We start from the raw sequence: 24249 nt of genomic DNA, 5'->3' as shown, positions 1-24249 counted from the left end.
AATGTATTTATCTTTTACACCTGTAGGACGCACAGACAGACAGACAGACAGACAGACAGAGGTGTGGCAGAGGTTAACAATCTGTACTGTAAATGATGATACCCAGAATCTGGGACATTTGACTTTAATTTCATGCTTTTGTCCCATTGTACCCGTATCCACTGAAACACATGAGCATTGTTGCTACACTACACTATTATAATTGACAGTGGAACATTAATTAAACTATTTTATTTTATTTTATTTTATTTTATTTTATTTTATTTTATTTTATTTTATTTTATTTTATTTTATTTTATTTTATTTTATTTTATTTTATTTTATTTTATTTTATTTTATTTTTACAACACTACAAATGTAGTCTTTTCAGTCAGCCAAGGAAGTTACTTCCTAGTTCCTTCACAGGTGTTACCAATGATGGTAACAAGGTTGTATTATTCCATTCAGTGGGCCAAACAGAGACAGGGTAGGGTGCTGATATTGTGCATGTTAGGCTCACGGAAGACTGCTACACTAAATTAAATTAAATTAAATTAAATTAAATTAAATTATTATTGTTGGCAACACTTAAGGAAGTGAACACTACTTTTTGTATGTCATGGCTTATAGGAAGAAGCTGGCCCGATTCAAATGGAGATTATTGTCTTTCTTTGCTAATCCAAATAATCTGATCCCTATGTGAAGAAGATAGGCCACTTTTGGCTATCTGACTGCCTCAGCCGGGTGTAATCTGAACCATAACTGTGCTTCATCATACTTAAATCTTGTACAGTAGCTGGATGAAAACCGGTCTACCAGGTGGAAAAGTATCACACCTGCAGGCACGCCCAACTCTATAAGAAAAAGAATGAGACAATGAATGTAGGTGGGGGATGATGGGAAGGGGAGAGCTGGGCGAAGGTCAGTGGAGAAATACAGAAAAAGAGAGAACAGTAGAATTGTGGTGTTGAATGCAACGTCACCATGCTCGAACCAGTGGTCTGTGACTGTGTGTGAGTGAATGGGTGCACAAACCAGATCCTCCTACACCTGCTCCCACCTGCTCTGGCTCTCCTCACTATGTTCCCCAGAGTCCAATGGCAAAGCATGACCCGGTAGGTTCTCCATTTGTCATTTCTCCTTCTCTTATAGGTTTTCTTCAGTAACAATAAGTCCTTAAGTCTGGCTTTTGGTCACGAGGCATATATCCTTAATTAATTCTTTACTCATGGCTAGATCTTCTCTCCATCGGTTTGTTTGTTTGTTTGTTTGTTTGTTTGTTTGTTTTCAGTTCCAGTCTTCCAGAACTTCCTTGTCCTGGAATGTTGTTCAGTTTTGTTTCTGCGGTGTGGTGCCTACTTAACCTGTAAGTGAGGCAAGATAAGATTAGATAAGGATCTTGCATAATGTTCTATTAAGATGTGATAAATAACTTTCTTGCAAATGAGCTCATTTCAGTGTGAATATTTGTTTGTTTGTCTGTGATTCTACATTGTGGTATTGTAGAAAGATTTGAATAGCGGCTTGGGTTACAATAGTGCTAATGGCAACCAGCACCACAGTCAGATTTAGCACCGCCTATTTTAAGTTGCCTGCTAAGGTTGGGTGATTAAATTCCAGACAAATTCCTGTCAGGGAAAAGGAAAGCTGTGCTTTAGAACTGTATGTTTTAACCATTCCAGCTATAATGGAAGTAAGTATTCTTTTAGATTTCATAGTGATATTCTGTGCAAACAGCATTTGGGAAACAATAGTACCAAGTTGGCTATGTTGAAAGATGAACCATCTCTCTACCTACTTCAGCACAGCCATTGTAGTTCATCTGAGTAGGGTATTTGCTGCCTATAGACATATTCTGAAACCTGATCACTGGACTATAGAAAATGGCCTTATGAAATATCTGTTACTGGGACAACCCCCCCACCGCCTCCTTTTCAAGGGTCACAGAATTTGGGTCAAGTAATGGTCAGGAACAGCCTTAACAAAGCCCTAAGTATTTGTCGATATTACTAAATGTATACCTGAAATCAAGCACAATTTGACACCTTTTTTCAAAGTCAAAGTTGTTTATTATTCTAATATGTTTTATGTAACAATTTGGCCACTCCATAATTCCCTCTTTGTGGAAAGAGCAAGTCAATATTTTTTTAGGAGAGGTTAATAACCAATAAATAATTGAAAGGCTCATTGTTGGCAATGGAGTGCACCATTCTACTTGTATAGCTCTGAAGCATCTAGATCCCATAAAATCAAGGAAGGCATGCAGGTATTCTACCGAACCAGTTTGGTCACAGTCACATTTCAGAACATTCACTCCGTTTCACTCACAACGTATAGTGTGAACCTCATCGTCTCAGCATTTTACACAGTCTCTGACTTGGATATCAAAATGGAGAAAGACGAAACAATGAAGGATAATGTAAGTTGAGGAAATGTTGTCATCTTATATATTTGTTCTACATTTTAACTTTTTGTCGGATTAGAATGTGTGTTGTGTGACAGACGCCTCGTTTTCCAGCTGTGTTGTTTTGTGTCAATCCTGTTCAGAATTGCTAGAACAGATTTGATGATAGGCATAACAGACGTGGATGATTATTGTCTTTGGTTTTCACATAATGTGACGTCGACTAGACCTCAATTATAGCTTCATCTCAGTTAGCTGAACTGAAGCTATTAGGATCCAGACCTTTATGAATAAGATCAAGGATCAAATCAAATCAAAATCAAAGGAATGTACAGATTTTATAGACCGTTATACATACTTATTCTTTATGTACATTGTTGATTTATTTAAGATACACCTTATACTGTAAATGACGTGATAGATGTAAATGACTCCTAAAAAAAAAAAATAATAATAAACTAAATGGTTGATGTAACCTGTGATCTTTCGGAAATTGTTGCCAAGAGATGAAGAGAAGAGATTTGTCTGTGAGGTTGTTAGGCAGGTGTTGGGTTTGTCAAACAGGACAATAGGCTCCTATGTACAATGGGTTTCCTTGTCAAGTGTTAAAGGACTAATACAGTGCATGTCTAGTCACTGCTTCGACAACAGTGTGTTGGACATAAACATACACTAGATCATTTCCCCTTTTAATAGCTCTATTAATTTTTTTTACCAGGCCCATGATTTTACATTTTGTCCAAAGTTATTAAAACGTATATCAATCTTTAATACCAGAAATTGACTGAATCCAATGACTCGGAACGAAACATGCATGCTTTTGAGAATGTTCATCAGGCAATAAAAGTCAAGTGAGTCATAGCAACTACCTTATGACAACATCAAACTAAACATCACTACCACAGCAATGTGAATGATGGTATTTCAGTCGGCCTAATGCCAGTGGCGGAAAGTAACGAAGTACATCTATTATGTATTTCCAATGTTATATACTTTCTGTAAAATAGTAACTTGTAAAAGGTTCAGTATGGTGTGATCACCGTGGGGCATCAATAAAAATGCAATCCTTTCTTTTGTAATCTTTTACTTCACGCACTGTGCAGGGTACAGCATTACAGGTTGTTCATATAGTGTGGTTTCCTATATAAACATACAGGACAGAAAATATAAGACATTATGTTAACCGCATGTAACACAAACCAGCAATATAAAACGGGTAAATTCACTTATACAATAAACATATATTCTTCCTATTAAACATAACATGATCTCTGATACATAATTACATATTACAGAAATTGCATGGACAAATAATTCAGACAACATTAGTCACTTCTAAGGGACACACACTTTGGCAAAAGTGATCCTGTTGCTGCAACTCAAAACTGCTGTTCTCTCTGTGCACAGGCAAACTAGAATGACTCTCTAGCAAACTTTCCACTACAAGGTGCAGGGACTATGACATAGTCTCTCTGTCTCTCTCTCTCTGTCTCTATGTCTCTGTCTGTCTCTCTCTGTCTCTCTCTGTCTCAATCTGTCTATCTCTCTGTGTCTGTGTCTGTCTCTGTCTGTCTCTCTCTGTCTTTCTGTCTGTCTCTCTCTCTCTCTGTCTCTCTTTGTCTCTCTCAAAGGATGTCAGAGTGACCCAGCAATCAAGCACCTAGCACACATCAAAGGATGTCAGAGTGACATTTTTGAAAATAGTCGCTACAAGCTCTCAATGCGTCGCGATGCGTTGTGAGCTTGTAGATCAGCTTGTATAGATTCTGAAAACGTGAAATGGGACATTCTGCATAATGATGCGTAATATTTTTGTACTTTTACTGAAGTAAACTCTGATTACCAGACTTTTACTTGTAACAGAGTATTTCTGCATTGTGTTATTGATACTTTTACTCAAGTAAAATGTTTTAGTATAGCCTACTTCTTCCACGCACTGCCACTGTCTAATTCTCTCTCTCTCTCTCTCTCTCTCTCTCTCTCTCTCTCTCTCTCTCTCTCACAGAGGTGTGATTGTCTAGCAGTTTTTAGAAATTTAGTCAAAGCAAGAGTTTTGTTTGAATATATATGAAAAAATGGATGAATTTGAGGTTTGAGGTGTTTGGGACCATGAAGGTGTGCTCTGTAAATGATGAGGGAGTCACTTATTTTGTAAATGAATTGCTCTAAAAATAAATAAATAAGGTCCTATTGTAGTTTGTAAATGAGACAAGGGGTTAACATGCTGCATTGCTATGTGGGCGTATAAGTGTGTGCAAGTCCCACATTAGACTGCATGCTCTTCCTGCCTTCCTCTGCACATGGTTCCCGGTGGTATGTGATGTTTTCTCCCTCCACCACCCCAGCACCACCGGTGGGGCTCTGCTATTTATGCTCCCCATGGGGGGGGGGTTATTGTGTATCTATCTCCCTGCTCTTAATGTTTTATGTTGTTGCTTAATCGTGCCGAGCAGGGAGAAATCCAGCAGAGCCGAACGCCAAGTCAAATATCATATGCACACTTGTTACTCATTCTGTAATATATATTGGTAAATCTATTCGTGAGTTGTCTGACTCTCTCTCTCTCTCTCTCTCTCCCCCCCCCCCCCCCCCCCCCCCCTCCTTATAGAAAGACCCCCCTCCTTCGTACTACAGTGTTGCGGTGCACACTCAGCCTCCCCTGAAGTCCTATGAGGAGGTGGTGTCCGTGTACGGGACTGGTCTGGTCGTGACCCGCCCCAACCAGCTCCACTACGTCCCCCAGCTGCACCCTCCTGTGGCAGCCCCCCGCGTCATACAGCCCGCAGGTAGGTCCCATCCAGTCAGACAGATATTTTGTGAAGCCACAAAGGAAATCGGGACTTCCTGAAAGTTCATATAATGGCCTGTTGTGGCGCTGTCATTGGGCCCAAAAAAAAACCCATATCTCCATAGAGATCCATGTATTTGGGCCCAACTTCACCTAGACTGTATTACCTTAATAAACATGGTCATGAATACTTTCTGCTTCCAGTCACTAGTTTAAAGTCTCATTTCTCATGTCATAATATTCTTTTTGGAAAATTATGGTCCCATTTATTAAAAAATTACCATAAAGTCGCGTATGTTCTGAGGGGCGTGGCTACCGTTACAGTCTATGATCGGGAGCCACCCCCCGTTCAGTCAAAATAAAAACCAACGAAAAAGAAGGAGGAAGTCCCACCTCGTTGTCTGGGCCAGCCAATGGGCCAGCTGGGCCCAAATGGATCTAGAAAGATGGCGATTTACAATTCAAGGACTGACTGGCTTCATCTTACGTCCATATCAGACCCGGAGAACGCTTTGTCCATATATTTTTTACAGTCTATGGTCCCATCATAGACCTATATAAAGGCTAGATGGCTCAAGGCGGAGTCTCTGACGTAGTTCACCCGGCAGCCATCTTGCTTCGGGGCTATACAGTACAGTGTGTTCTGTGGCAGCTCAAACAAAAACAGTCATAAGTCGCTCAAATCTTGATGCGGACGTCTCTGACGTTTATGACAAACCAAACAAGTTTGAAAATCGGTTGAAAATGAAGCAAGTTATGGTTATTTAAAAAGTACATGCCCCATAGACGTCGCTCTCATTTGCCAGCAGCGTGGGTGAGCTTTCTTATATAAATCTGTGGGTCCCATGGCTCTGAGCATGCAGGAGGGTAATGTTTTAAACACTCAAAGTAGACGCATTTTTGCTTCCGTGGAGTCCCTGGAACAACATATTTTCAGATCGGCAGGTTGGCAGCCAAATATAGATAATACTGGGGGTCCTCGACATGAAAGTTTGAGAACCCCTGACGTACTACAATGGCTAATTCATACCATTTGGGGGGGGGGGGGGGGGGGTCCTTGCCTTATATAATTGGCACGAAAAGGTTTGAGCACCACTGATTTTACAATAGAAGGCATTTTTAGAATCGGCCTCATGGGTCTTAATGGGTTATAAATAAGACGTGTGTGATTTTGATGGATAATGAAGTGTGTGAAATATTTGTTAAAGGCCGCCGTCTATGGAGGTTTCTGCGTCAGACTGGCACTGATTGTGTGTGTGTGTGTGTGTGTGTGTGTTGTTGTTTGCGTTCTCTCTCTCTCTCTCTCTCTCTCTCTCTCTCTCTCTCTCTCTCTCTCTCTCTCTCTCTCTCTCTCTCTCTCTCTCCAGTACCCAGTAGAAAGAAGCAGAGTTGCTGCAGGACTGATGCCAGGTGCTGTGGAGGGTCGGGGGGCACTGTTCTGGTCCTCATCATGCTGGCACTGGCCATCTGGCTTGGAAGTATGGCGTTTGTGTGTCTGTGTGTCTGTGTGTGTGTGTGTGTGTTTGTGTGTGCTCGCAACGTGCATGCATTGTTTTCTGGCTTGGGGTTGTCTACTGCTTTGCCCTTGACCCACTCAAGTTTTGTTCCAGCGCTTGTTAATTCATTCATACCCACTTCAGTCAGACAACTGCACTGAGGTTCCCTGACTGAACTTGCTCTGCGCATGTCTACGACAGGCACAAATGCTCATTTCATCATCTTTACCTATATAGTTTATCATCGACTCATTGTCTTCTGTGCTTAATGGCTGTCCTTATCTCGCGCCTCACCTCTACAATCCACAGTCATACTATACAATCAATCAATCAATCAATCAATGCTTTATTTCAGACACAGGGAGATCCATATCACAGAAGAATAAAATAAATACAAAACAACATACATCCCCTTGGATGTATGTTGGAATGTTTTATTTTTTCAACAAAAAAAGATCATTATTTCTAGAGGGATTCATTGATTGATTGGTTGATTGATTGATTGAGCTCTAGCAATGTGCAAATAAATGTTATGGTAATTGAATGAGAATGGTTGAGTAGAATTTGTCTATATCTCAGCATTAAACAACACTAATGGTATATCGAACTACCTCTGGATATCGGCACCGTATCGGTATCAAATTTGACTTCGCGATTCTGCCTTTTTGGGTGATGTAGCAATGATGTGTATAGCAATCTTCTAGATAGTGTATAACCTTGGGGTTTACGTTCTCCTATAACTTCATGGCAGTACGATATGGGACCAGGCTGGGTACAACATCCATCTTCTACGGTAGTGACGCCGACGGTGCGAGTGGCGGCGGCTGGGATGGGGACGAGGATCAGCCGAGCGTGCCGAGCCACGACACCTGCCCCAACACCACGGTCGAATGTGACGCACGGCGAGACTGCCTGCTGGGCTCCGACGAAAACAACTGTGGTGAGCAGTCCGAGCGCGCACACACACACACACACACACACATACACACACACACACACACACACACGCATAAGGCCTATTCATAGGTGATATGGTGCCTTCGCACGGGCACTGCAGGGCAGATGAAAGGATGCAGTCTACCATTCATTGTCAATGGAGGCTCCAAAACTGTGGAATGCACTTCCCATTGCAGTCAGAACTGCAGCATCACTCCCAATCTTCCGCCGTAGTCTGAAAACCCACCTTTTCAGACTCCATCATGGCCCATAGCACTTACCCCCTTAGATAGCATTTATGTAGACATAGATAGCATTTGATACAGACTTATAGCATGTTATGTAGACAGCACTATAATTGCATTGTATGTAGTCATAGCACGTCATAGTACACATGTATAGCATAGTAGTATAGATGTATAGTTTATATGTATAGTTTCATTATATAGATATTCCACTGTTACTTTTCATGATAAATGTTTTTATGTGATGTATTCCCATGCTTTTTTGTTCTTGCTTAATGTAAGTCACTCTGGATTAAGGGCGTCTGCTAAATGCCTAAATTGTAAATTGAGCGACGTGAAGCTACTAAGCAGAGCTATGAATGGAAGCTGCCGCAAATTATGCTGCGATGCGTTTCTGCATCGTTTTCACCTGCCCTTTGTGAACGCCACAATAAGGTGACCACCCAGAACTACTACTACATGGCGTCACGTTATGCGGTGGTAAGCGACTCACCCAAACACATCTCTGTTTTTACTAACCTTATCACCTAAAAATCTCTCTCTCTCGCTCTCTCTCGCTCTCTTTCTCTTTATCTCTCTCTCTCTCTCTCTGTACCTCAGTGAGATTGGCTGTCGGCGGTGGTCTGCAGGTTCGGACCAATGAGGACGGTCGCTATCTTCCAGTGTGTTACCACGGCTGGGACAAGAGCTATGCTGACGACACCTGCGCTCAGCTGGGCTTCAGAACGTAAATGACGTACCACATTAGTCACGGTTTAAGTGACCCACTCTGACCTGAGATCAGATTCTAAAAATGTCTTCTACATCCTGACAGTTTTCATTCTGACCCGAGATCAGATTCTAGAAATGTCTTCTATGTCAGTCGCTCTTCGATCTTTCAAAAATAGCAGACCTACAAGCTCGTATGAGCTTGTAGATCTGCTATTGTTCAATAGCTAAAGCACGACATGATGCTATCCACTATTCACTGTGTAGAATAACATTGTCACTTTGCCATTAAAGAGCTGATCTTAATGCGGAACAACCACGATAGGTCGTTGGCTGTATGTTTTGGCCAGCCCCACCCCCACACTAATTAAGTCTTGCCATGGTTCATGAACGGTTCCTGGGTGGAAATCAGTGGTGGAAAGTACTTTTACTTAAGTACTGTACTTTTACAATTTAGAGGTATTTGTACTTTACTTGAGTATTTCCAATTTCCAGTACTTTTACTTCTACTCGACTACATCTCGGAGCCAACTTTTTTACTTTTACTCCACTGCAATTATTTGAAAACTTTAGTTACTATAGTTACTTTGGCGATTTTGATTAGAAAATCGATGATTTGATTACTATCGATGACGCGCTGTTTTGTCTCGGCCCTCTCCGACGCGGTGGGAGGGATTTTTCAGAGCAGTGGCCACTAGCCCCGCCCCGACTTCACACAGCATTGAACAGGCTGTAATGTATAGAGCCTTATAGTTGCATTTTCGAATAGTATCACAACTTTGTCATAATTAAACTCGGACAAAGTAGATGCCAGCGTGATACTCTGCCTTTAACCACTTCAACCATTATACATTTCGGCCATTTGAAAATGGCCGATCTACAAGCTCTCAATGCGTCGCGTTGCGACACATTGTGATCTTGTAGATCTGCTATTTTCAAAAGATTTTGTATAGTTTGAACTTATGAAATGCCACATTCTGCACAATGAGTACTTTAAGTACATTTTCATGGCGATACTTTTGTACTTTTACTCAAGTATACATTTTCACTTCCCTACCTTTACTTGTAACAAAGTAGTTCTAAATTGCAGTATTGGTACTTTTACTTAAGTAAAACAATTGAGTACTTTTCCCACCACTGGTGGAAATCTGCTCACATAATATCTCATGAATGTAAAAAGGGCAGTACAGTATAGACACTGATTGGTTGCTGGCTCTGCCTCTGCCTCTGGTTTCTTAATATATTTGTCTTATTTAAAACACACAACAGGTGTTGTTGTCCATGTCTGGGTGTCATTGGTATTCATAAATACTGAGCCTAGATTCAAAATCACTGGAAAATAATTTAAAAAGGTGTTTAAAAAGGTGTAGTTAGGAAGGAAATTACTCTGGAAAATGATGTGTGTGTGTGTGTGTGTGTGTGTGTGTGTGTGTGTGTGTGTGTGTGTGTGTGTGTGTGTGTGTGTGTGTGTGTGTGTGTGTGTGTGTGTGTGTGTGTGTGTGTGTGTGTGTGTGTGTGTGTGTGTGTGTGTGTACCAATGAATGTATATCTTTGTCACGTACACATACTGTGCTATTTTGCAGGTGTTATGGGACCAAGGCATTGGATTCTCAGGAGTCCATTGGTCTAACGGTGAACAGTGACGCGAAGAACGTGCCTATTCAGGGTCTCGTCAATATAAGGTAAACGTCAATGCTCCATCCATTTCACTTTCCCCATAGCACCACGTTCCGATTTCATCTTCCCCTCATCCTCCCAATAATTTTCCTAAAGATTTGAACTGCACAAGAGCTCAGTGCTCCCCTAGGGTAGGTACCCTCACAAAAACATGCAGTAATCCTGGTCTCTAAACTGCCTCCCCCTGGCCAGCCGGGGGCGCCTGATGGAGGGGAAAGGAACTGGTTGGAATAACGTGTTCCTTCCACGCGCTACGTCCAACCAGGGAAACTCCCCCCTGTCAGGTGTAAAGGACCGACTTGGACACTCAAGCATGAAGGAAGCATGAGTTAAGTCTGTTGCTCTCCCCAGGTTGGCGGAGGGTGTGTAGAGCCCAGGATCACATTAGATGATTGACACAGGGGTGAAAAATGGGTTACAAAATCGTGGGATAAAAAAATATATATATTAAAAAAAAAGAGCTCAGTGCTCTGAGAAAACTCTTAGTTTTTTTTAATGTGCAAAGCAACCTTCATTTAACCTTGATTTAAGTTTGGTCAGCTCAACCAAGACCAAAACGTGCATGGTTGTTGACTTTGCACATTAAGCTGTTGCGAGGGATTTTCCTATCTCTTACAATAAAGGATTAATATGGTGTGAAAAGCTGCTTTGAATGTCCTTGTTGAAATGAGCCATACAAAGGAACTTGAATGTCCTTGTCATACAAATAAACGTCCTTGTTGAAAGGAGTTGTACAAATTGAACCTTGGCCTTGCCTTCTAATTTGCTGCAAAATACCTTACTGCTTGACTTGCCAGTACCATGAATGTGGTTGATGTGGCTGAGGTGGGGAAGTACACGCACTGACGTATTTGAACTCATGTTGACATCCATCTGACGCCTGACGTCTCTCTCTCTCTCTCTCTCTCTCTCTCTCTCTCTCTCTCTCTCATATGGTGTAGCGCTTCCTGTCCAAGTCGGGAGACTGTTTCCCTGCAGTGTTTGGGTAAGGAGTCTCCATCTGTCTGTCTCTCTGTCTCTGTCTCTCTCTCTCTCTGTCTCTCTCTCTCTCTCTCTCTCTCTCTCTCTCTCTCTCTCTCTCTCTCTCTCTCTCTCTCTCTCAAAAGGCTTTATTGGCATGATAAATGTGTTCTACATTGCCAAAGCGTATACATACAACAAAACAAAAGTCAACATTGTGCACACAGAGACAACTCACTGCGCACACAGAGACAACAACAAACATTCCAACAATAATGAACAAGCAATACAGTAAAAATGAAAATACATTAACAATTTAAAGTAACAATTAAAATACATCTCACACGCACCATACCAATTACTGCACACAGTATTACTGCATTTGCAACAATAACAGCCAAAAGCTAATATGTCATGCCTATACCGTAGCATATTCCAATAGTCTTAATTGTCTACCTCCTCATAATGCCATCCGTCCGCTGATAATTTGGATTGTTGTTGTCAAACGGTAATTGTATTTTATGAGTACTAGTGATGTTTAACCCATTTCGACCTGAGGGGGCGATTCTACAAATGCCTTCTAAATCCTGACAGTTATTTCTGAAAAGCCTCATGTTTCTATGTCAGTGGTGCTCAAACTATTTCATGTCAAGTAAGTAGCCTTGCCGAGCCATAGGGGGCAGGAGCCCATCTCCTGTTTCTGTAGCGCGAGGCAACTTGATGTACAAGTACACCCCCTGGACACCCCACAATCCAACCCTTGATGCTGAGTGTCAAGCAGGGAGGCACTGGGTCCCATTTTTAGAGTCTTTGGTATGACCCCGCCCGGGGATTGAACCCCCGACCTCCCAGTCTCAGGGCGGACACTCTAACCACAAGGCCAACTGAGCTGGTATTTTCATTTCATGTCAACCCCCTAGAATGATCTGCATTTGGCCACCCCATCGACCCCATCTGAAAATATGTTGTTCCAGCCGGGGACCTCCTCCCAGAAGCAAAGATTTAAGTTAAAAAAAAACGTTTGCTCTGAAAGAATATATATTCAAAGATTTGCACCACTTCGAGGAGAGGATAGATATTTGGTAAACATTGTATTGGCGGCAGGGAAGAAAGCTATCACAAGAAAATGGGGACAGATGGAACCTCCAACACAGGGACAATGGGAGGACTTGATTCAGGAGATACATTTCATGGAGAAACTGACACACCGTCTGAGGCTACAGGAAGAATAAATGGTCCAAATGGACAACATTTAAGAGTATGGGGGAAGGAGAAACAATAGCAAATGCCTAGAAAAATATAATGTAACAAGCAAAGTTTGAAACACAATGTCGATGTCTTTTTTATTTTCATTTTTCCATTTTTTGTAAGTTTGTGGTGTTGTCTTTTGTACTGTATTTTTTCTTCTGTCTTCTGTCTTCTGTCTACAATACAATTTTAAGTTAAAGAAAAAAGATTTGCACCACATTTTCACGATTTTTCAAAAATAGCAGACCTATACAACAAGCTCGTGTATAGGAGCTTGTTGGACTGCATTGTTGCAGTAATTTGCATGTCACAGCACACCTCTGTCCTCTCTCTCTCCCACCAGACTGCGGGCGACAGAAGTCTACCTCGCGTATCATCGGGGGCAGCGTGGCCAAGCAGGGTCAGTGGCCCTGGCAGCTGTCTCTGCACTTCAGGGGCTCGCACACCTGCGGAGGAGTTCTGATCTCTCGTGATTTTGTGGCGACCGCCGCGCACTGCTTCCCGGCGTGAGTCATTTCAAAATTGGAAATCCTTTTTGGTTTTTGTCCAATGTTTTCTCTCCTCGTGTCCTGTTTTGTTTCCTCGTGTATTTTTCCATGCACGGGCACCCCCGTAAAAAAAAAACGTTCGCTCTGAAAGAATATATATTCAAAGATTTGTGCCGCGTTTTTACGATTTTTCGAAAATAGCAGACCTATACGAGCTCGTAGCGCGCCACTCGGTGGCGAGCTACGAGCTTGTAGATCTGCTATTTTTCAATAGCTAAAGTATAACATAATGCTTAGTTAAAACACCAAAAGGGGTTCCCGTCCAGATAGGCATCAGAGCCTGTGGTATGCGTCTGTACCACTATACCGGCACTCCCTGATCTATAAGTCTTGTGTGTGTGTGTGTGTGTGTGTGTGTGTGTGTGTGTGTGTGTGTGTGTGTGTTGCACTAAATGTTTTTGTACAAGGAATGTGAACATGTATTGTTCATTGATTTTTCCAAACAACAAAAAGATTATCTTACTGCATTTTGCTAACACAGTGCAGTCACTAATTGACTACCCTAGTAGTCTACTCGACACCACCTTGTGTAGTGTTGCATATTTAGCAACAAATGTGTTCTGTTAGCGGTCTTTGCATTGTTCCGGTTAGTGGTCCATGTATGGAAAGGCTTGTTCTGTTAGTGGTCTATATGTACACTGTACAGTATGAAAGGGCAAGTGGTGTAGGCTACAGACGTTGGTCTTTTAACATGGTCTATCCTGCTCCGCTCTGCATTGCAAGCGTTTCTACGAGAGGACTCATATTAGGATACAGGATAAACAAGTGAAACTGTATGTTTTGTAATAACAACCCAAATCTTCGGCAAATAATTGCAGTGAAGTAAAAAAGTACAACATTTTCCCCTCGGATGTAGTGGAGTTGAAGTATTGAATATGGAAATTGAAAAGACTCATACCAAAAACTCTAAAAATGGGACCCAGTGCCTCCCTGCTTGACACTCAGCATCAAGGGTTGGATTGTGGGGTATAAGTCCCTGCGACATACTAGCGTCATGTCCAGGGGGTGTACTTGTACATCAAGCTGCCTCACGCTACAGAAACAGGAGATAGGCTCCTGCCCCTATGGGCCTCGTGGCTCGGCAAGGCTACTTACTTACAGTACTCAATTAAATGGTTACTATCCACCACTGACGGAGGCTCTGCGCTCCCACCCCCAGGTCAAACCCTTCGACGCGGGAGGCCAAGAACTGGCGTGTCTATGGAGGAGTGTTGTCTCAGACGAGCCTCTCTAGGGCTTACCGGCCGTCGAAGATCATTCTCAATGAGAACTATAACGACAAGACCAACGACCAGGACATCGCCCTGATCAGACTGTCTGCACCGGTCGTGTTCAACAGTAGGGATTCAAACCTGTGTGTGTGTGTGTGTGTGTGTGTGTGTGTGTGTGTGTGTGTGTGTGTGTGTGTGTGTGTGTGTGTGTGTGTGTGTGTGTGTGTGTGTGTGTGTGTGTGTGTGTGTGTGTGTGTGTGTGTGTGTGTGTGTGTGTGTGTGTGTGTGTGTGTGTGTTTTCACGTTTTCATTGTGATACCAGTAAATAGGAACTTATATATTATGTTAATTCCATTGGTCCAATGGGCTGTTAGGGCTTAAGTGGTTAGATAATCACATTGTTCATGCTTCTGCTTTGTGTCTGCTGGAGTCTAAGGGCGCGTTCGGAAATACCACACCGGAGCACACTCGCCTATTAGTTTGCATTGCACAGTGGGCTCAGTGCGCTATTTCCGAACGCGCCCTATATCCGGTCACGGGTCATGTGTGTGTGTCCATTAAGCTACATCATGTTCAGCTGTGTAATATGCTTTGTGTGTGTGTGTGTGTGTGTGTGTGTGTGTGTGTGTGTGTGTGTGTGTGGTGTTTTTGTGATACAGACATGGTCCAGCCTGCCTGTCTGCCTGCCTTCAACCAGAGATTCCCTCCTGGAACTGGATGCTGGATCTCTGGCTTTGGAACCACTGAAGCAAAATCTGGTAAAATATATCATGGACCAAAATGGAGCCACTATAGAACAGAGCCATATAAAAGGACAGTAGTGCACTTAAAGCAATAGTATGACCCTTTAGAAGAGGTTTGGCTTGTGGAGTTACTTGCTGAAAATAGTTTTTGTGTCAAAAATGTCAAAAATAAGCGATTCAGCAATGCATCGCCGTGCGATTTGGCTGTGCAGTAATCTTAAATAATAAATGTTGTGGAGTAAAAGTAATTTGGATCCAAAATGTAGTGAAGTCAAAGTGAAAGTATTGGAAATTGGAAATACTCAAGTAAAGTACAAATTCCTCAAAATTGTACTTATAAGTAAATGTATTTAGTTACTTTCCACCACTGGTCAAAAAAGCCAGCCAGCCAACTGTCCCGCTAACAAAACAATTATCATTATTATTATAATTGTTGTTGTCCTTTTCCGTTTTTTGTTAGTATGTTTTGTTTTGTTTTTGTCTTGTTGTTTTTTTGTCTTGTTTTTGTTTTGTCTTGTTTTTGTTTTGTTATGCTTGTTTTGTTTCTATCTTGTTTTGTTTTGTTTTTTGTTGTATATCTTCATCCCTTTGATAGCTATTTTGAATATTAAAAGGGCTGGCATTATAAGCTGAGGCTTCTGCCAAACACTCCCTTTTGGTAAAAAAAAAACAAAAAACTGAATACATTGTATAAGGTGTGTTTATTTTAAATGACCAATAAACTTGAACTTGAACCTTCTCCCATAAACAGCCAGCATTTCCAGCGAACTCATGGAGGTGACCGTGGAGATCATCGACGCACAGCAGTGTAACCACACCCGGATCTATGGGGGGGCCGTGTCCAAGAACATGATGTGTGCTGGGGATCTGAACGGGGGCCGGGACTCCTGTCAGGTGACTTTTCATCTCTTTGACATTTACTAATAATACGAAGCTTGCGAGGCAGTTCAGTCAGTCAACCTCAAGGGGGTTCATGCCATGCTGAAAGGCGCATACTATACTCAAGGGGATAACATGCTGCATTACTAAGTGTGTGCAAGTCTCTCTCGTCATTCGGGCAGGCTAATTTTGGGCAGGCTACTTAAGCTCACTAGACTCCATGCTCTTCCTGCCTTCCTCTGCTCATGGTTCCCGGTTGTATGTGATGTTTTCTCCCTCCACCACCCCAGCACCACCGGTGGGCTCTGCTATTTATGCTCCCCGTGGGGGGGTTATTGTATATCTATCTCCCTGCTCTTTATGTTTTATGTTGTTGCTTAATCGTGCCGAGCAGGGAGAAATCCAGCAGAGCCGAACGCCAAGTCAAATATCATATGCACACTTGTTACTCATTCTGCAATAAATATTGATCAATCCATTCGTGAGTTGTCTGACTGAACTGTATCTAATGCAGCAACTGCAACATGCGGTCGTGGATGGGTCATGAGTAAATATTCAGTTTTATTTCTTGCCAAAATAAATTTATTATCTATATCTATATATAGAGAGAGATCCAGTCATTTTACACTTGGTTGCATGCTGAAAATAGCATAGCAAGTTTCAGCAAGTGTAAAAAAAACATTCATTACGACGGCATCAAGGCCCACCAAAATACATTTTAGTCGACTAAATCGACTGTAGATTTAGTCGACTAAAATCTTATGATATTTAGTCGACTAAAACTAGACTGACGCTAAAACATTCCAGGTGACTAAAATGTGACTAAAACTAAATGAAAACTATTGAAGAGATACCATGACTAACGCTAAAATCAAGATTTGCTGCCAAAAACAACACTGGCCACATAATGTAAATACACACATTTAACCCATTTTGGGCCCGGAACCCCTTTTGGTGTTTTAAGCATTACGTTATACTTTAGCTATTGAAAAATAGCAGATCTACAAGCTCATAGCGCAAGCTTGTAGGTCTGCTTTTTTTTTTTTTATCGTAAAAATGTGGTGCAAATCTTTGAATATATATTCTTTCAAATGTTGACTGTTTTGTTTTGTTTTTCTCCCAGGGTGACAGTGGAGGTCCTCTGGTCTGTCAACACGAGGAGCGCTTCTACCTGGCAGGGATAACGAGCTGGGGAGTCAGCTGTGGTGAAAAACACCAGCCCGGGGTCTACACCAGGGTCACCAGGATGCTGCCCTGGATTTACAGCAAGATGCAGGTACTGTATAGGAAATGTATTGACGTTAATCACGACAGGCCTAAACCCAGTGGTGGGGAGAAAAAAAAGTACTCACATAATGTTACTTTAATATGTAAAAATACCAATACTGCAATGTTATAGAAACACTTAGGCCTCACTCACACCTTTACAACAGACTGATGTATGCTTGTTGTATACAAAGGGTGTGATACATCTTGCCCCAATGCATTTCCAATGGGAGTCACATGGTTTGACACAACATTTGTGTTGTATGAGGGGGGAGGGGGGGGGGGGCAGTCGAAACACAGCCGAAAGCCATACAACAGCTTGTAGTCCAAAATGTTGTATCAAACCATGTGACTTCCATTGGAAATGCATTGGAAATGCATTGATCTAAACACTTAGATCTTGCTTACATCTAGCATGCATCAATGTTGTATGCTAGATGGAAAGGTGTGAGTGAGACCTTAAAGTCCGGAATTCAACATTTATTTGAGTAAAAGTGCAAAAGTATGTGTATCCAAATGCACTTAAAGGAGCATTCAATGATTTGGGTGATTTGAAAAAAAAACCCGGTCCGCCCCCCGGTAACGAGATGTGCACATGCACGCTCTACAGTGGGGGGGGGGGGGGGGGGGCTGCCCCCGCTCAATCATGACATGCTGAATCAATGTAGATTGGGTAGAAGGAAGGTTCTCAACAAGATGTGCACATGCACGCTCTACAGTGGGTGGGGGGGACGACACGCAACAGGCCAACAGCACGCACACCAATTAAGGATCATGACACGCTGAATCAATGTAGCTTAGGTAGAAGGAAGGTTCTCAAGGGACTTGCTACCATTTGTTTGACATCAGTGGCCTTGTGGTTAGAGTGTCTGCCCTGAGACTGGGAGGTCGGGGGTTCAATCCCCGGCCCAGGTCATACCAAAGACTCTAAAAACTGGGACACAATGCCTCCCTGCTTGACACTCAGCATCAAGGGTTGGATTGGTAAAGTCCCTTACCAAGTCCCTGCGACATACTAGTGTCATGTCCAGGGGGTGTACTTGTACATCAAGCTGCCTCACGCTTTATTCTGATTGGATGAAGGCTGGGCCACCTAGCCAAAAAACGAAACCTAAGGTTTTTTGACCCCCAGGGGTTAACTGGGGACAGGGAGGAACTCCTTAATATGGTCAGTACACTCTATACTAGGGAGGATTATCACAACAAAACAAAAAAAGAAGTGATATTTGAATTACCGGTATAAGTGAAATCACTGAATATATACCAAAAGTACCAACAGTAGAAAGTACTATACTCATTATGCTTCAGAATGTATAAAGATATTTTGAATAATAGCCAAAATTGTTGCGTTCATGTTTGCCTCGTGTGGACACATACAGTACATACACCTGCGGCGCGTTGAGTTGAATTTATATGCGATGCGTAGATAGAAACCAGTGTTGTTTTTGGCAGCACATTTAGATTTTAGTTTTAGTCGTATAGTCTCTTGAGTAGTTTTAGTCACATTTTAGTCACTCAGAATGTTTTAGTGTTGGTCTAGTAAGATTTCAGTCTACTAAATTTACAGTTGATTTAGTCGAACAAAATGTATTTTGGCGGTGCTTTGATGCCGTCGTAATGACCGCTTTTTTTCTTGCTGAAAATAGCAGATCTACAAGCCCACAAGGCGTCGCAGCGCGACACGTTGTGAGCTTGTAGTTCTGCTATTTTCAGCATGCAACTAATTGTAAAATGACTTATACTGGATCTCTTGTCCACTAGTCCCTCCCTAACAATTTTAGTCTAGTTTTTATCTGTTGACGAAATTGTCAGCATATTTAGTTTTAATCACAATGGCTTAGTTTTCATTTAGTTTCCGTCAGTGAAAAAAGGTAGTCGTAGTCTTAGTTTTCGGCTGTGTTTCGACTGCCCCCCCCCCCCCCCCCCCTCCCCCTCATACAACACGTTTGTCTCTTCAAACCACGTGACTCCCATTTGGAAATGAATTGCGAGCTTGCAACAGTCAGCAAGTCTCATGCATCCGTTATACAACATTCTGTTGTGACGGAATCCATATCGGGGCTGTACAGACCTTGTCATTTCACCACGTCCTTTTTGCCCTCCACAGCAAGAGAGGCCTTGATCACCCTTCCCTGAAAAGAGCCCTGCATGATGATGTGACCTCAGGTAGACTGTTGGACACACACACACACACACACACACACACACACACACACACACACACACACACACACACACACACACACACACACACACGCACGCACGCACGTTTGCATGAAGAGGGTACAGCAGTGGACGGGGAGATGGACAGAGGGTTTACCGCTGGCTCAGGAGAGAAGCAGGACACGACGATGCACTTTAACACAGAAATGCTGCTCTGATGTTCTTGCATGATCTTCCCTCTGCCAACTAATGGCGTCAGTGTTTTTCTACTCTTAAAAATGCGGCCGCATATGTGTTATGTACAATTTTGCCAAAAAATAATATAGCAGAGCGACTTAAGAAGTGAATGTAGTTATGTCATACTATATAGCCTGTCATCTCATCTTAGTATCCTGGAGGTATGTGCTACTGTATATGTACGTATGATGTTTATAAGTTACATGTATATTAATGGATGTCTGCAGGTCATATAGCTGAATCAAGTCTTTGCATGTTTTGTTATGGAACTGTGGAGGTGTGTTTCACTCACTGACACACATCTCTAGCTGGTAATCACAGTGTTTTCCGAACCATCTGAAAGCTTCGAAAAGGAAGACAGTGGTTCGTTCCAAAAAGCCTTCACCATTTTCAGGAGAAAAAAATAAAATGTGTTATATTTTGTTCTGTATTTTGTATATTTTTGTATGGATATATTATGATCAGAACTTCCTCAGCCTTGTAAATGTATAATGCTAACGCTATATGATGACGTTAACGCTGTACAGATTTTTAGGCGGTTTTCCCATAATTATTCATTATTTATATTTTTGTTTTCTAAGAGAAATGTCAATGCTATTTGTTTTAATGTAATGTCACTGCCGGGTGGAAACCTTGTACTGTATGTCAAACTATTACTTTTCAAGAAATGGAACAAAATAATTGCATATGTGTTCCAATACGGCTTATTATGTAGTCACAATTGCAGCCGTTACAACACTTTCACTTTAGACTTTACCTTCACTTTAAAAAAAACACTTTTACACTAAGAAATACATCGATTCAAAAGTATAGCTGTGATATACTTTTGTGTGACTAGTAGGCTATACCAATTTTGTTTAGATGGCCTTCTGTACAAGGTTTCTTCTTGACAGCAGCAATATGTATGGAATCATTTAGGTGGATTAATAAATACATAAATTGAGTAAAATATCAGTTCATTCTTCTTCTTGAGAGAGAGAGGGGGAGGGGAGGGGGAGGGGGGAGGGAGGGAGAGAGAGGGAGGGGGAGGGGGAGGGAGGGAGAGAGAGAGAGGGGGAGAGAGAGAGAGAGAGAGAGAGAGATTTTTAGTTGGAGAGTTGGATGTGAATATTGTGCACAGCTATAGGCTAATTAACAGATGATAGTATTGGAACAATAACCAGTGGTGAGACTTCTTGTCCTCGGTGCTTTTCTCTTTTTTTCTTCTTTGTCTGCTGTCAAATTGGAGGATCGAGAGGTAAATCCCACGTTTTGATTGAAAACCTCAAGATTGAATTCAATATTAAAGCCCGAAATTAGCCTGTGTGTTTACTGTTTATAGCCTATATATATATATATATATATATAGCTCTCATTGGGCCAGTGGATGTAGGCTATATCAATTTACTTCATGTGCAAATGTAAAGATATAATAATATAATGATAATAGAAGTCACGCAATTAATTATCAACGATGTATTTTCGTGCTGCAGCGCGTGCGAGGCGACAGTGGAGGCTTGTAACCTGTCCTATATACTACTATATGTATCGTTTATTTTATTTAGTCTTTTATAAAGGCTGGTTTGGGTGTGTCAATTTGGTATTGGTGGCTCTCTCTGATCTCTATAATATCCTTCTTCACTGCAGGGTCATTGAGTCACGACACAATTGTCTCTTGATCCAACTCAACCCTGCATGCAGTCACAGGCGTATTTATAAATCATAGAAGACGGGAGGTCTTTCCTCAGCCTGCGGCTACAGGTTGCACATCTTTGTGGTGGACCCGTATTAAATGTCGGACTAAAATATTTGATTTATTGTAGAAATGGTTGTCTTTATATGTAGGCTACTCTTGGAGAAAAACAAAATTGGCACATTAAGGTGCCACGGAATTGTATAAGAAACTCTTATAGGATCGCCTTTTGTCAATAAGATCCACAGGTTGTTTTATATTCATGGCAAAAGGGTGGACCCTGTTGTAAACAAGTGTAACGCTTTATCAGTGTGTCTGACTGTCGCCCTGCAGTTTACGTATCGAGTCGTGCTTGAAATGTAGGCTACTGTATTTCTGCAAAGTTTGCAGCGCAAACTGTTAATAAATACTTAAATCAATCAAACAATCAAACACTTTTAAGTAGGTAATGCACACAAGCATACTGTGTAGCCCTACGTCAACTATCGCCTATACACGCCGTCGCCGATCGGTCATAATAGAGTCGAGCGCACATCGTGCATTTAATAGCGCTTTTACGCGAACATCGCGCAACTTTGCGCGCGCGCGCACACACGGTTTCGCAAATCGCGGTCTATTCAGTGACGTTTAGAAATGCACTGCGTGATGACCATAATATACTGTCTCTGTAGGCTACTATAGTGATAAACCGACCGACAAAACGCATTGTTGTTGTTCACAATTGTAGCCCCATTGCATGTATGCCACACCCTTGTTGTTGACTCTCGCTTGGTACAACGGTATAGGGCTTCCGTGCAGGAAACATGGTTTGGCAGAGCAGCCAGAGCTAGAGGCAGTTTCTATGGTGATGCATGGATTTAGCCTACTATATATGACACCAGTCACACGACGACGCACGTTATTGTTGCCATGGTGATGCACCCTCATCAGCTCTGGTGGTGTGTAATGTATGGCTGTAGGCTGCTGCTACATTTGTGTAGGGTTGACCTATACATTCGTGACATTGGTCATGTTGTTTGATTTAACCCATTTAGGCCTGACGTCGAAATAAGAAAAACGTTGGCTCTGAAAGAATATATATTCAAAGATTTGTGCCGCATTTTTACGATTTTTTTCTCCAAAAATTGCAGACCTTGTACAAGCTCATAGTGGCGCGCTATATGAGCTTGTATATCTGATATTTTTCAATAGCTAAAGTATAACATAATGCTTAGTTAAAACACCAAAAGGGGTTCCCGTCCAGTTAAACGAATCTGTTGAAAATACTATACTATAACATACTAATAATTTGACAATGCCATGGTGTGTTCTGTACGTGTTTACTTACAAGCAAGACGTCTGTCAAGCTGTAAAAGCACAAGTGTTATAATTCCTGTGTTAAATTATATTTGTGCAGACTATAGGGATGGGAATTATCGATTAATTAATTCATTAACTGATAATTGATAACCTTATCGATCGATTAACCAGTAGGTTAATTTCCCTCAATAAACATCAAAATCTACATTTTGCTGTTATGATGCAGAAAGAATACAATAATTTCTTGACAGGGAGTAAATTATGTCTACAGTGTATTTCTATAATAAACAAACACATTGCAGATATAGAAAGAGGATAATTCAAGCTTTCCGTGCAGCTGCAATGTTGGTGAGTTTGACGTTATTTAATAGTCAGATATAGGCAGATGTTTCCAGCTTTAATTTGTGCACATCAATGAAACGGAGCAATCCAAACTTAAACAGGCAGATTTTCCCATGACTTATAATGGGAAAATGCAAAAACTCATATTCAAGTATTTCTTTCTCTGAAACTTTAAGGGCTAAAGTTACAACACTTGAGGGGTGGTTCATAATAATTAAAAAAAATAATTACAATATAATTACATCAGCCGGCCTCATGGTGGCGCTATAACGGCCCACATTACGTTTCGCCCTATAACTCTTGAACCATAGGGCGTATGGATTCCTTGGCTCATGACGCATCTCCCCATACGGTATAGACCACTACCTCACAACTAGGTTATTCTATACTGACAGCTGCAAAAAAACTGCTCGTCCTAAGATGGAAACCTCCCCATAAACTTGAGATCTCACAATGGATGCTCTCATTAATGGACATGATCTCTCTGGAACTCTCTATAGCTCGATCCAATGGGGCACAAGAAAACACACTTTGAAGTCTTATCCACAGCACTAGAAAAACTTAAATCATGCCAACGTCTCTGATGACTGTTATTTTCTCCTTTATTAATTTAATTTTCCCAATTGTAAAATATCTGTCTTGCCTTATGTACTATTATTATTATTATTATTATTATTATTATTACTATTATGATTATTTTTGATGTATTGTAACCCTGTATCTGTTTCGCTGTTCAACCTGTGGGGTGGGAGGGTGGGGTGGGGGAAACCCCATTTTTCTTTCTTTAAAAAATAAATAAAAATAAAAACTTGATCACAAAAAAAAAAAAAACTAGGTTATTCAAATATGACCGTCTGGCCATCATTGTTAGTGATATTGTGAATTTTCACCATGCTGTCTCACTGGCAGCCTCTTGATGGACAGCTCACTACTTATTGTCAATGACAGTTGCTTGCCATCACCACTTACACATTAACCAATGACAGTATGGGTGTGTCCCAATTCCAAACAGCCCTCACTTACAGTAGTCGACAGCTCCAGCCCCAGGCAGCCATGCGTTATTGACAAATGTCTTTCTTTGCCATGTGTTACACCGTTTAACAGCTTGTTATTCTCCTCTGGTTTTGGTAGAACGATCATGCTGTGTAAAATACACTGCATTATTCATTTGTACAATTTTGTTTGTTTTATCAGAAACCATGGCGAATGGAAAGGAGAAATAAATCAATGATTCTTTCACTGGAGAAACGTGGGTGGTCAGCTCTTTATCCAGAACAACTAAACACAGTAATATATTGATACACATTGAGTTGCAACAGACTCCATGCAGCTTTACAGCATTTGCAGCACCCACTACATGGACTTTTACAGCCACAGCGGAGGACCTCGGATAGCACAAGCTTTTCGGTCATCTGTAGGATAGGGTCCAGTAAGGTTCCCAAGTCTAA

General features: G+C 41.5%; 1 protein-coding gene across 2 annotated transcripts; it reads left to right on the top strand.

Annotated features, from left to right (window-relative positions):
• The first annotated feature begins 916 nt into the window (after positions 1-916).
• LOC310864659 (transmembrane protease serine 13-like) lies at positions 917-20414 on the top strand. 2 transcript variants are annotated; one of them, XM_083773361.1, is made up of 13 exons: positions 917-1094; positions 4992-5169; positions 6539-6649; positions 7419-7607; positions 8449-8575; positions 10140-10238; positions 11175-11218; positions 12785-12947; positions 14149-14327; positions 14860-14958; positions 15695-15837; positions 16946-17098; positions 19196-20414. In XM_083773361.1, the coding sequence occupies exons 1-13, from the start codon at positions 1077-1079 to the stop codon at positions 19208-19210; spliced, it is 1518 nt and encodes a 505-aa protein (XP_083629487.1). In that variant the 5' UTR covers positions 917-1076; the 3' UTR covers positions 19211-20414. The 2 variants fall into 2 exon arrangements, with proteins under 2 accessions (XP_083629487.1, XP_083629486.1); XM_083773360.1 differs by lacking the exon at positions 917-1094 and adding an exon at positions 2320-2398.
• The last annotated feature ends 3835 nt before the right edge of the window (positions 20415-24249 follow it).

Source organism: Protomyctophum parallelum (assembly GCF_964188405.1).
Source record: "Protomyctophum parallelum genome assembly, chromosome: 9".
In the NCBI taxonomy this organism is placed as follows: Eukaryota; Metazoa; Chordata; class Actinopteri; order Myctophiformes; family Myctophidae; genus Protomyctophum; species Protomyctophum parallelum.
Note: the sequence above shows the minus strand (reverse complement) of the source record. Positions and strands in the feature narration are given on the sequence as shown.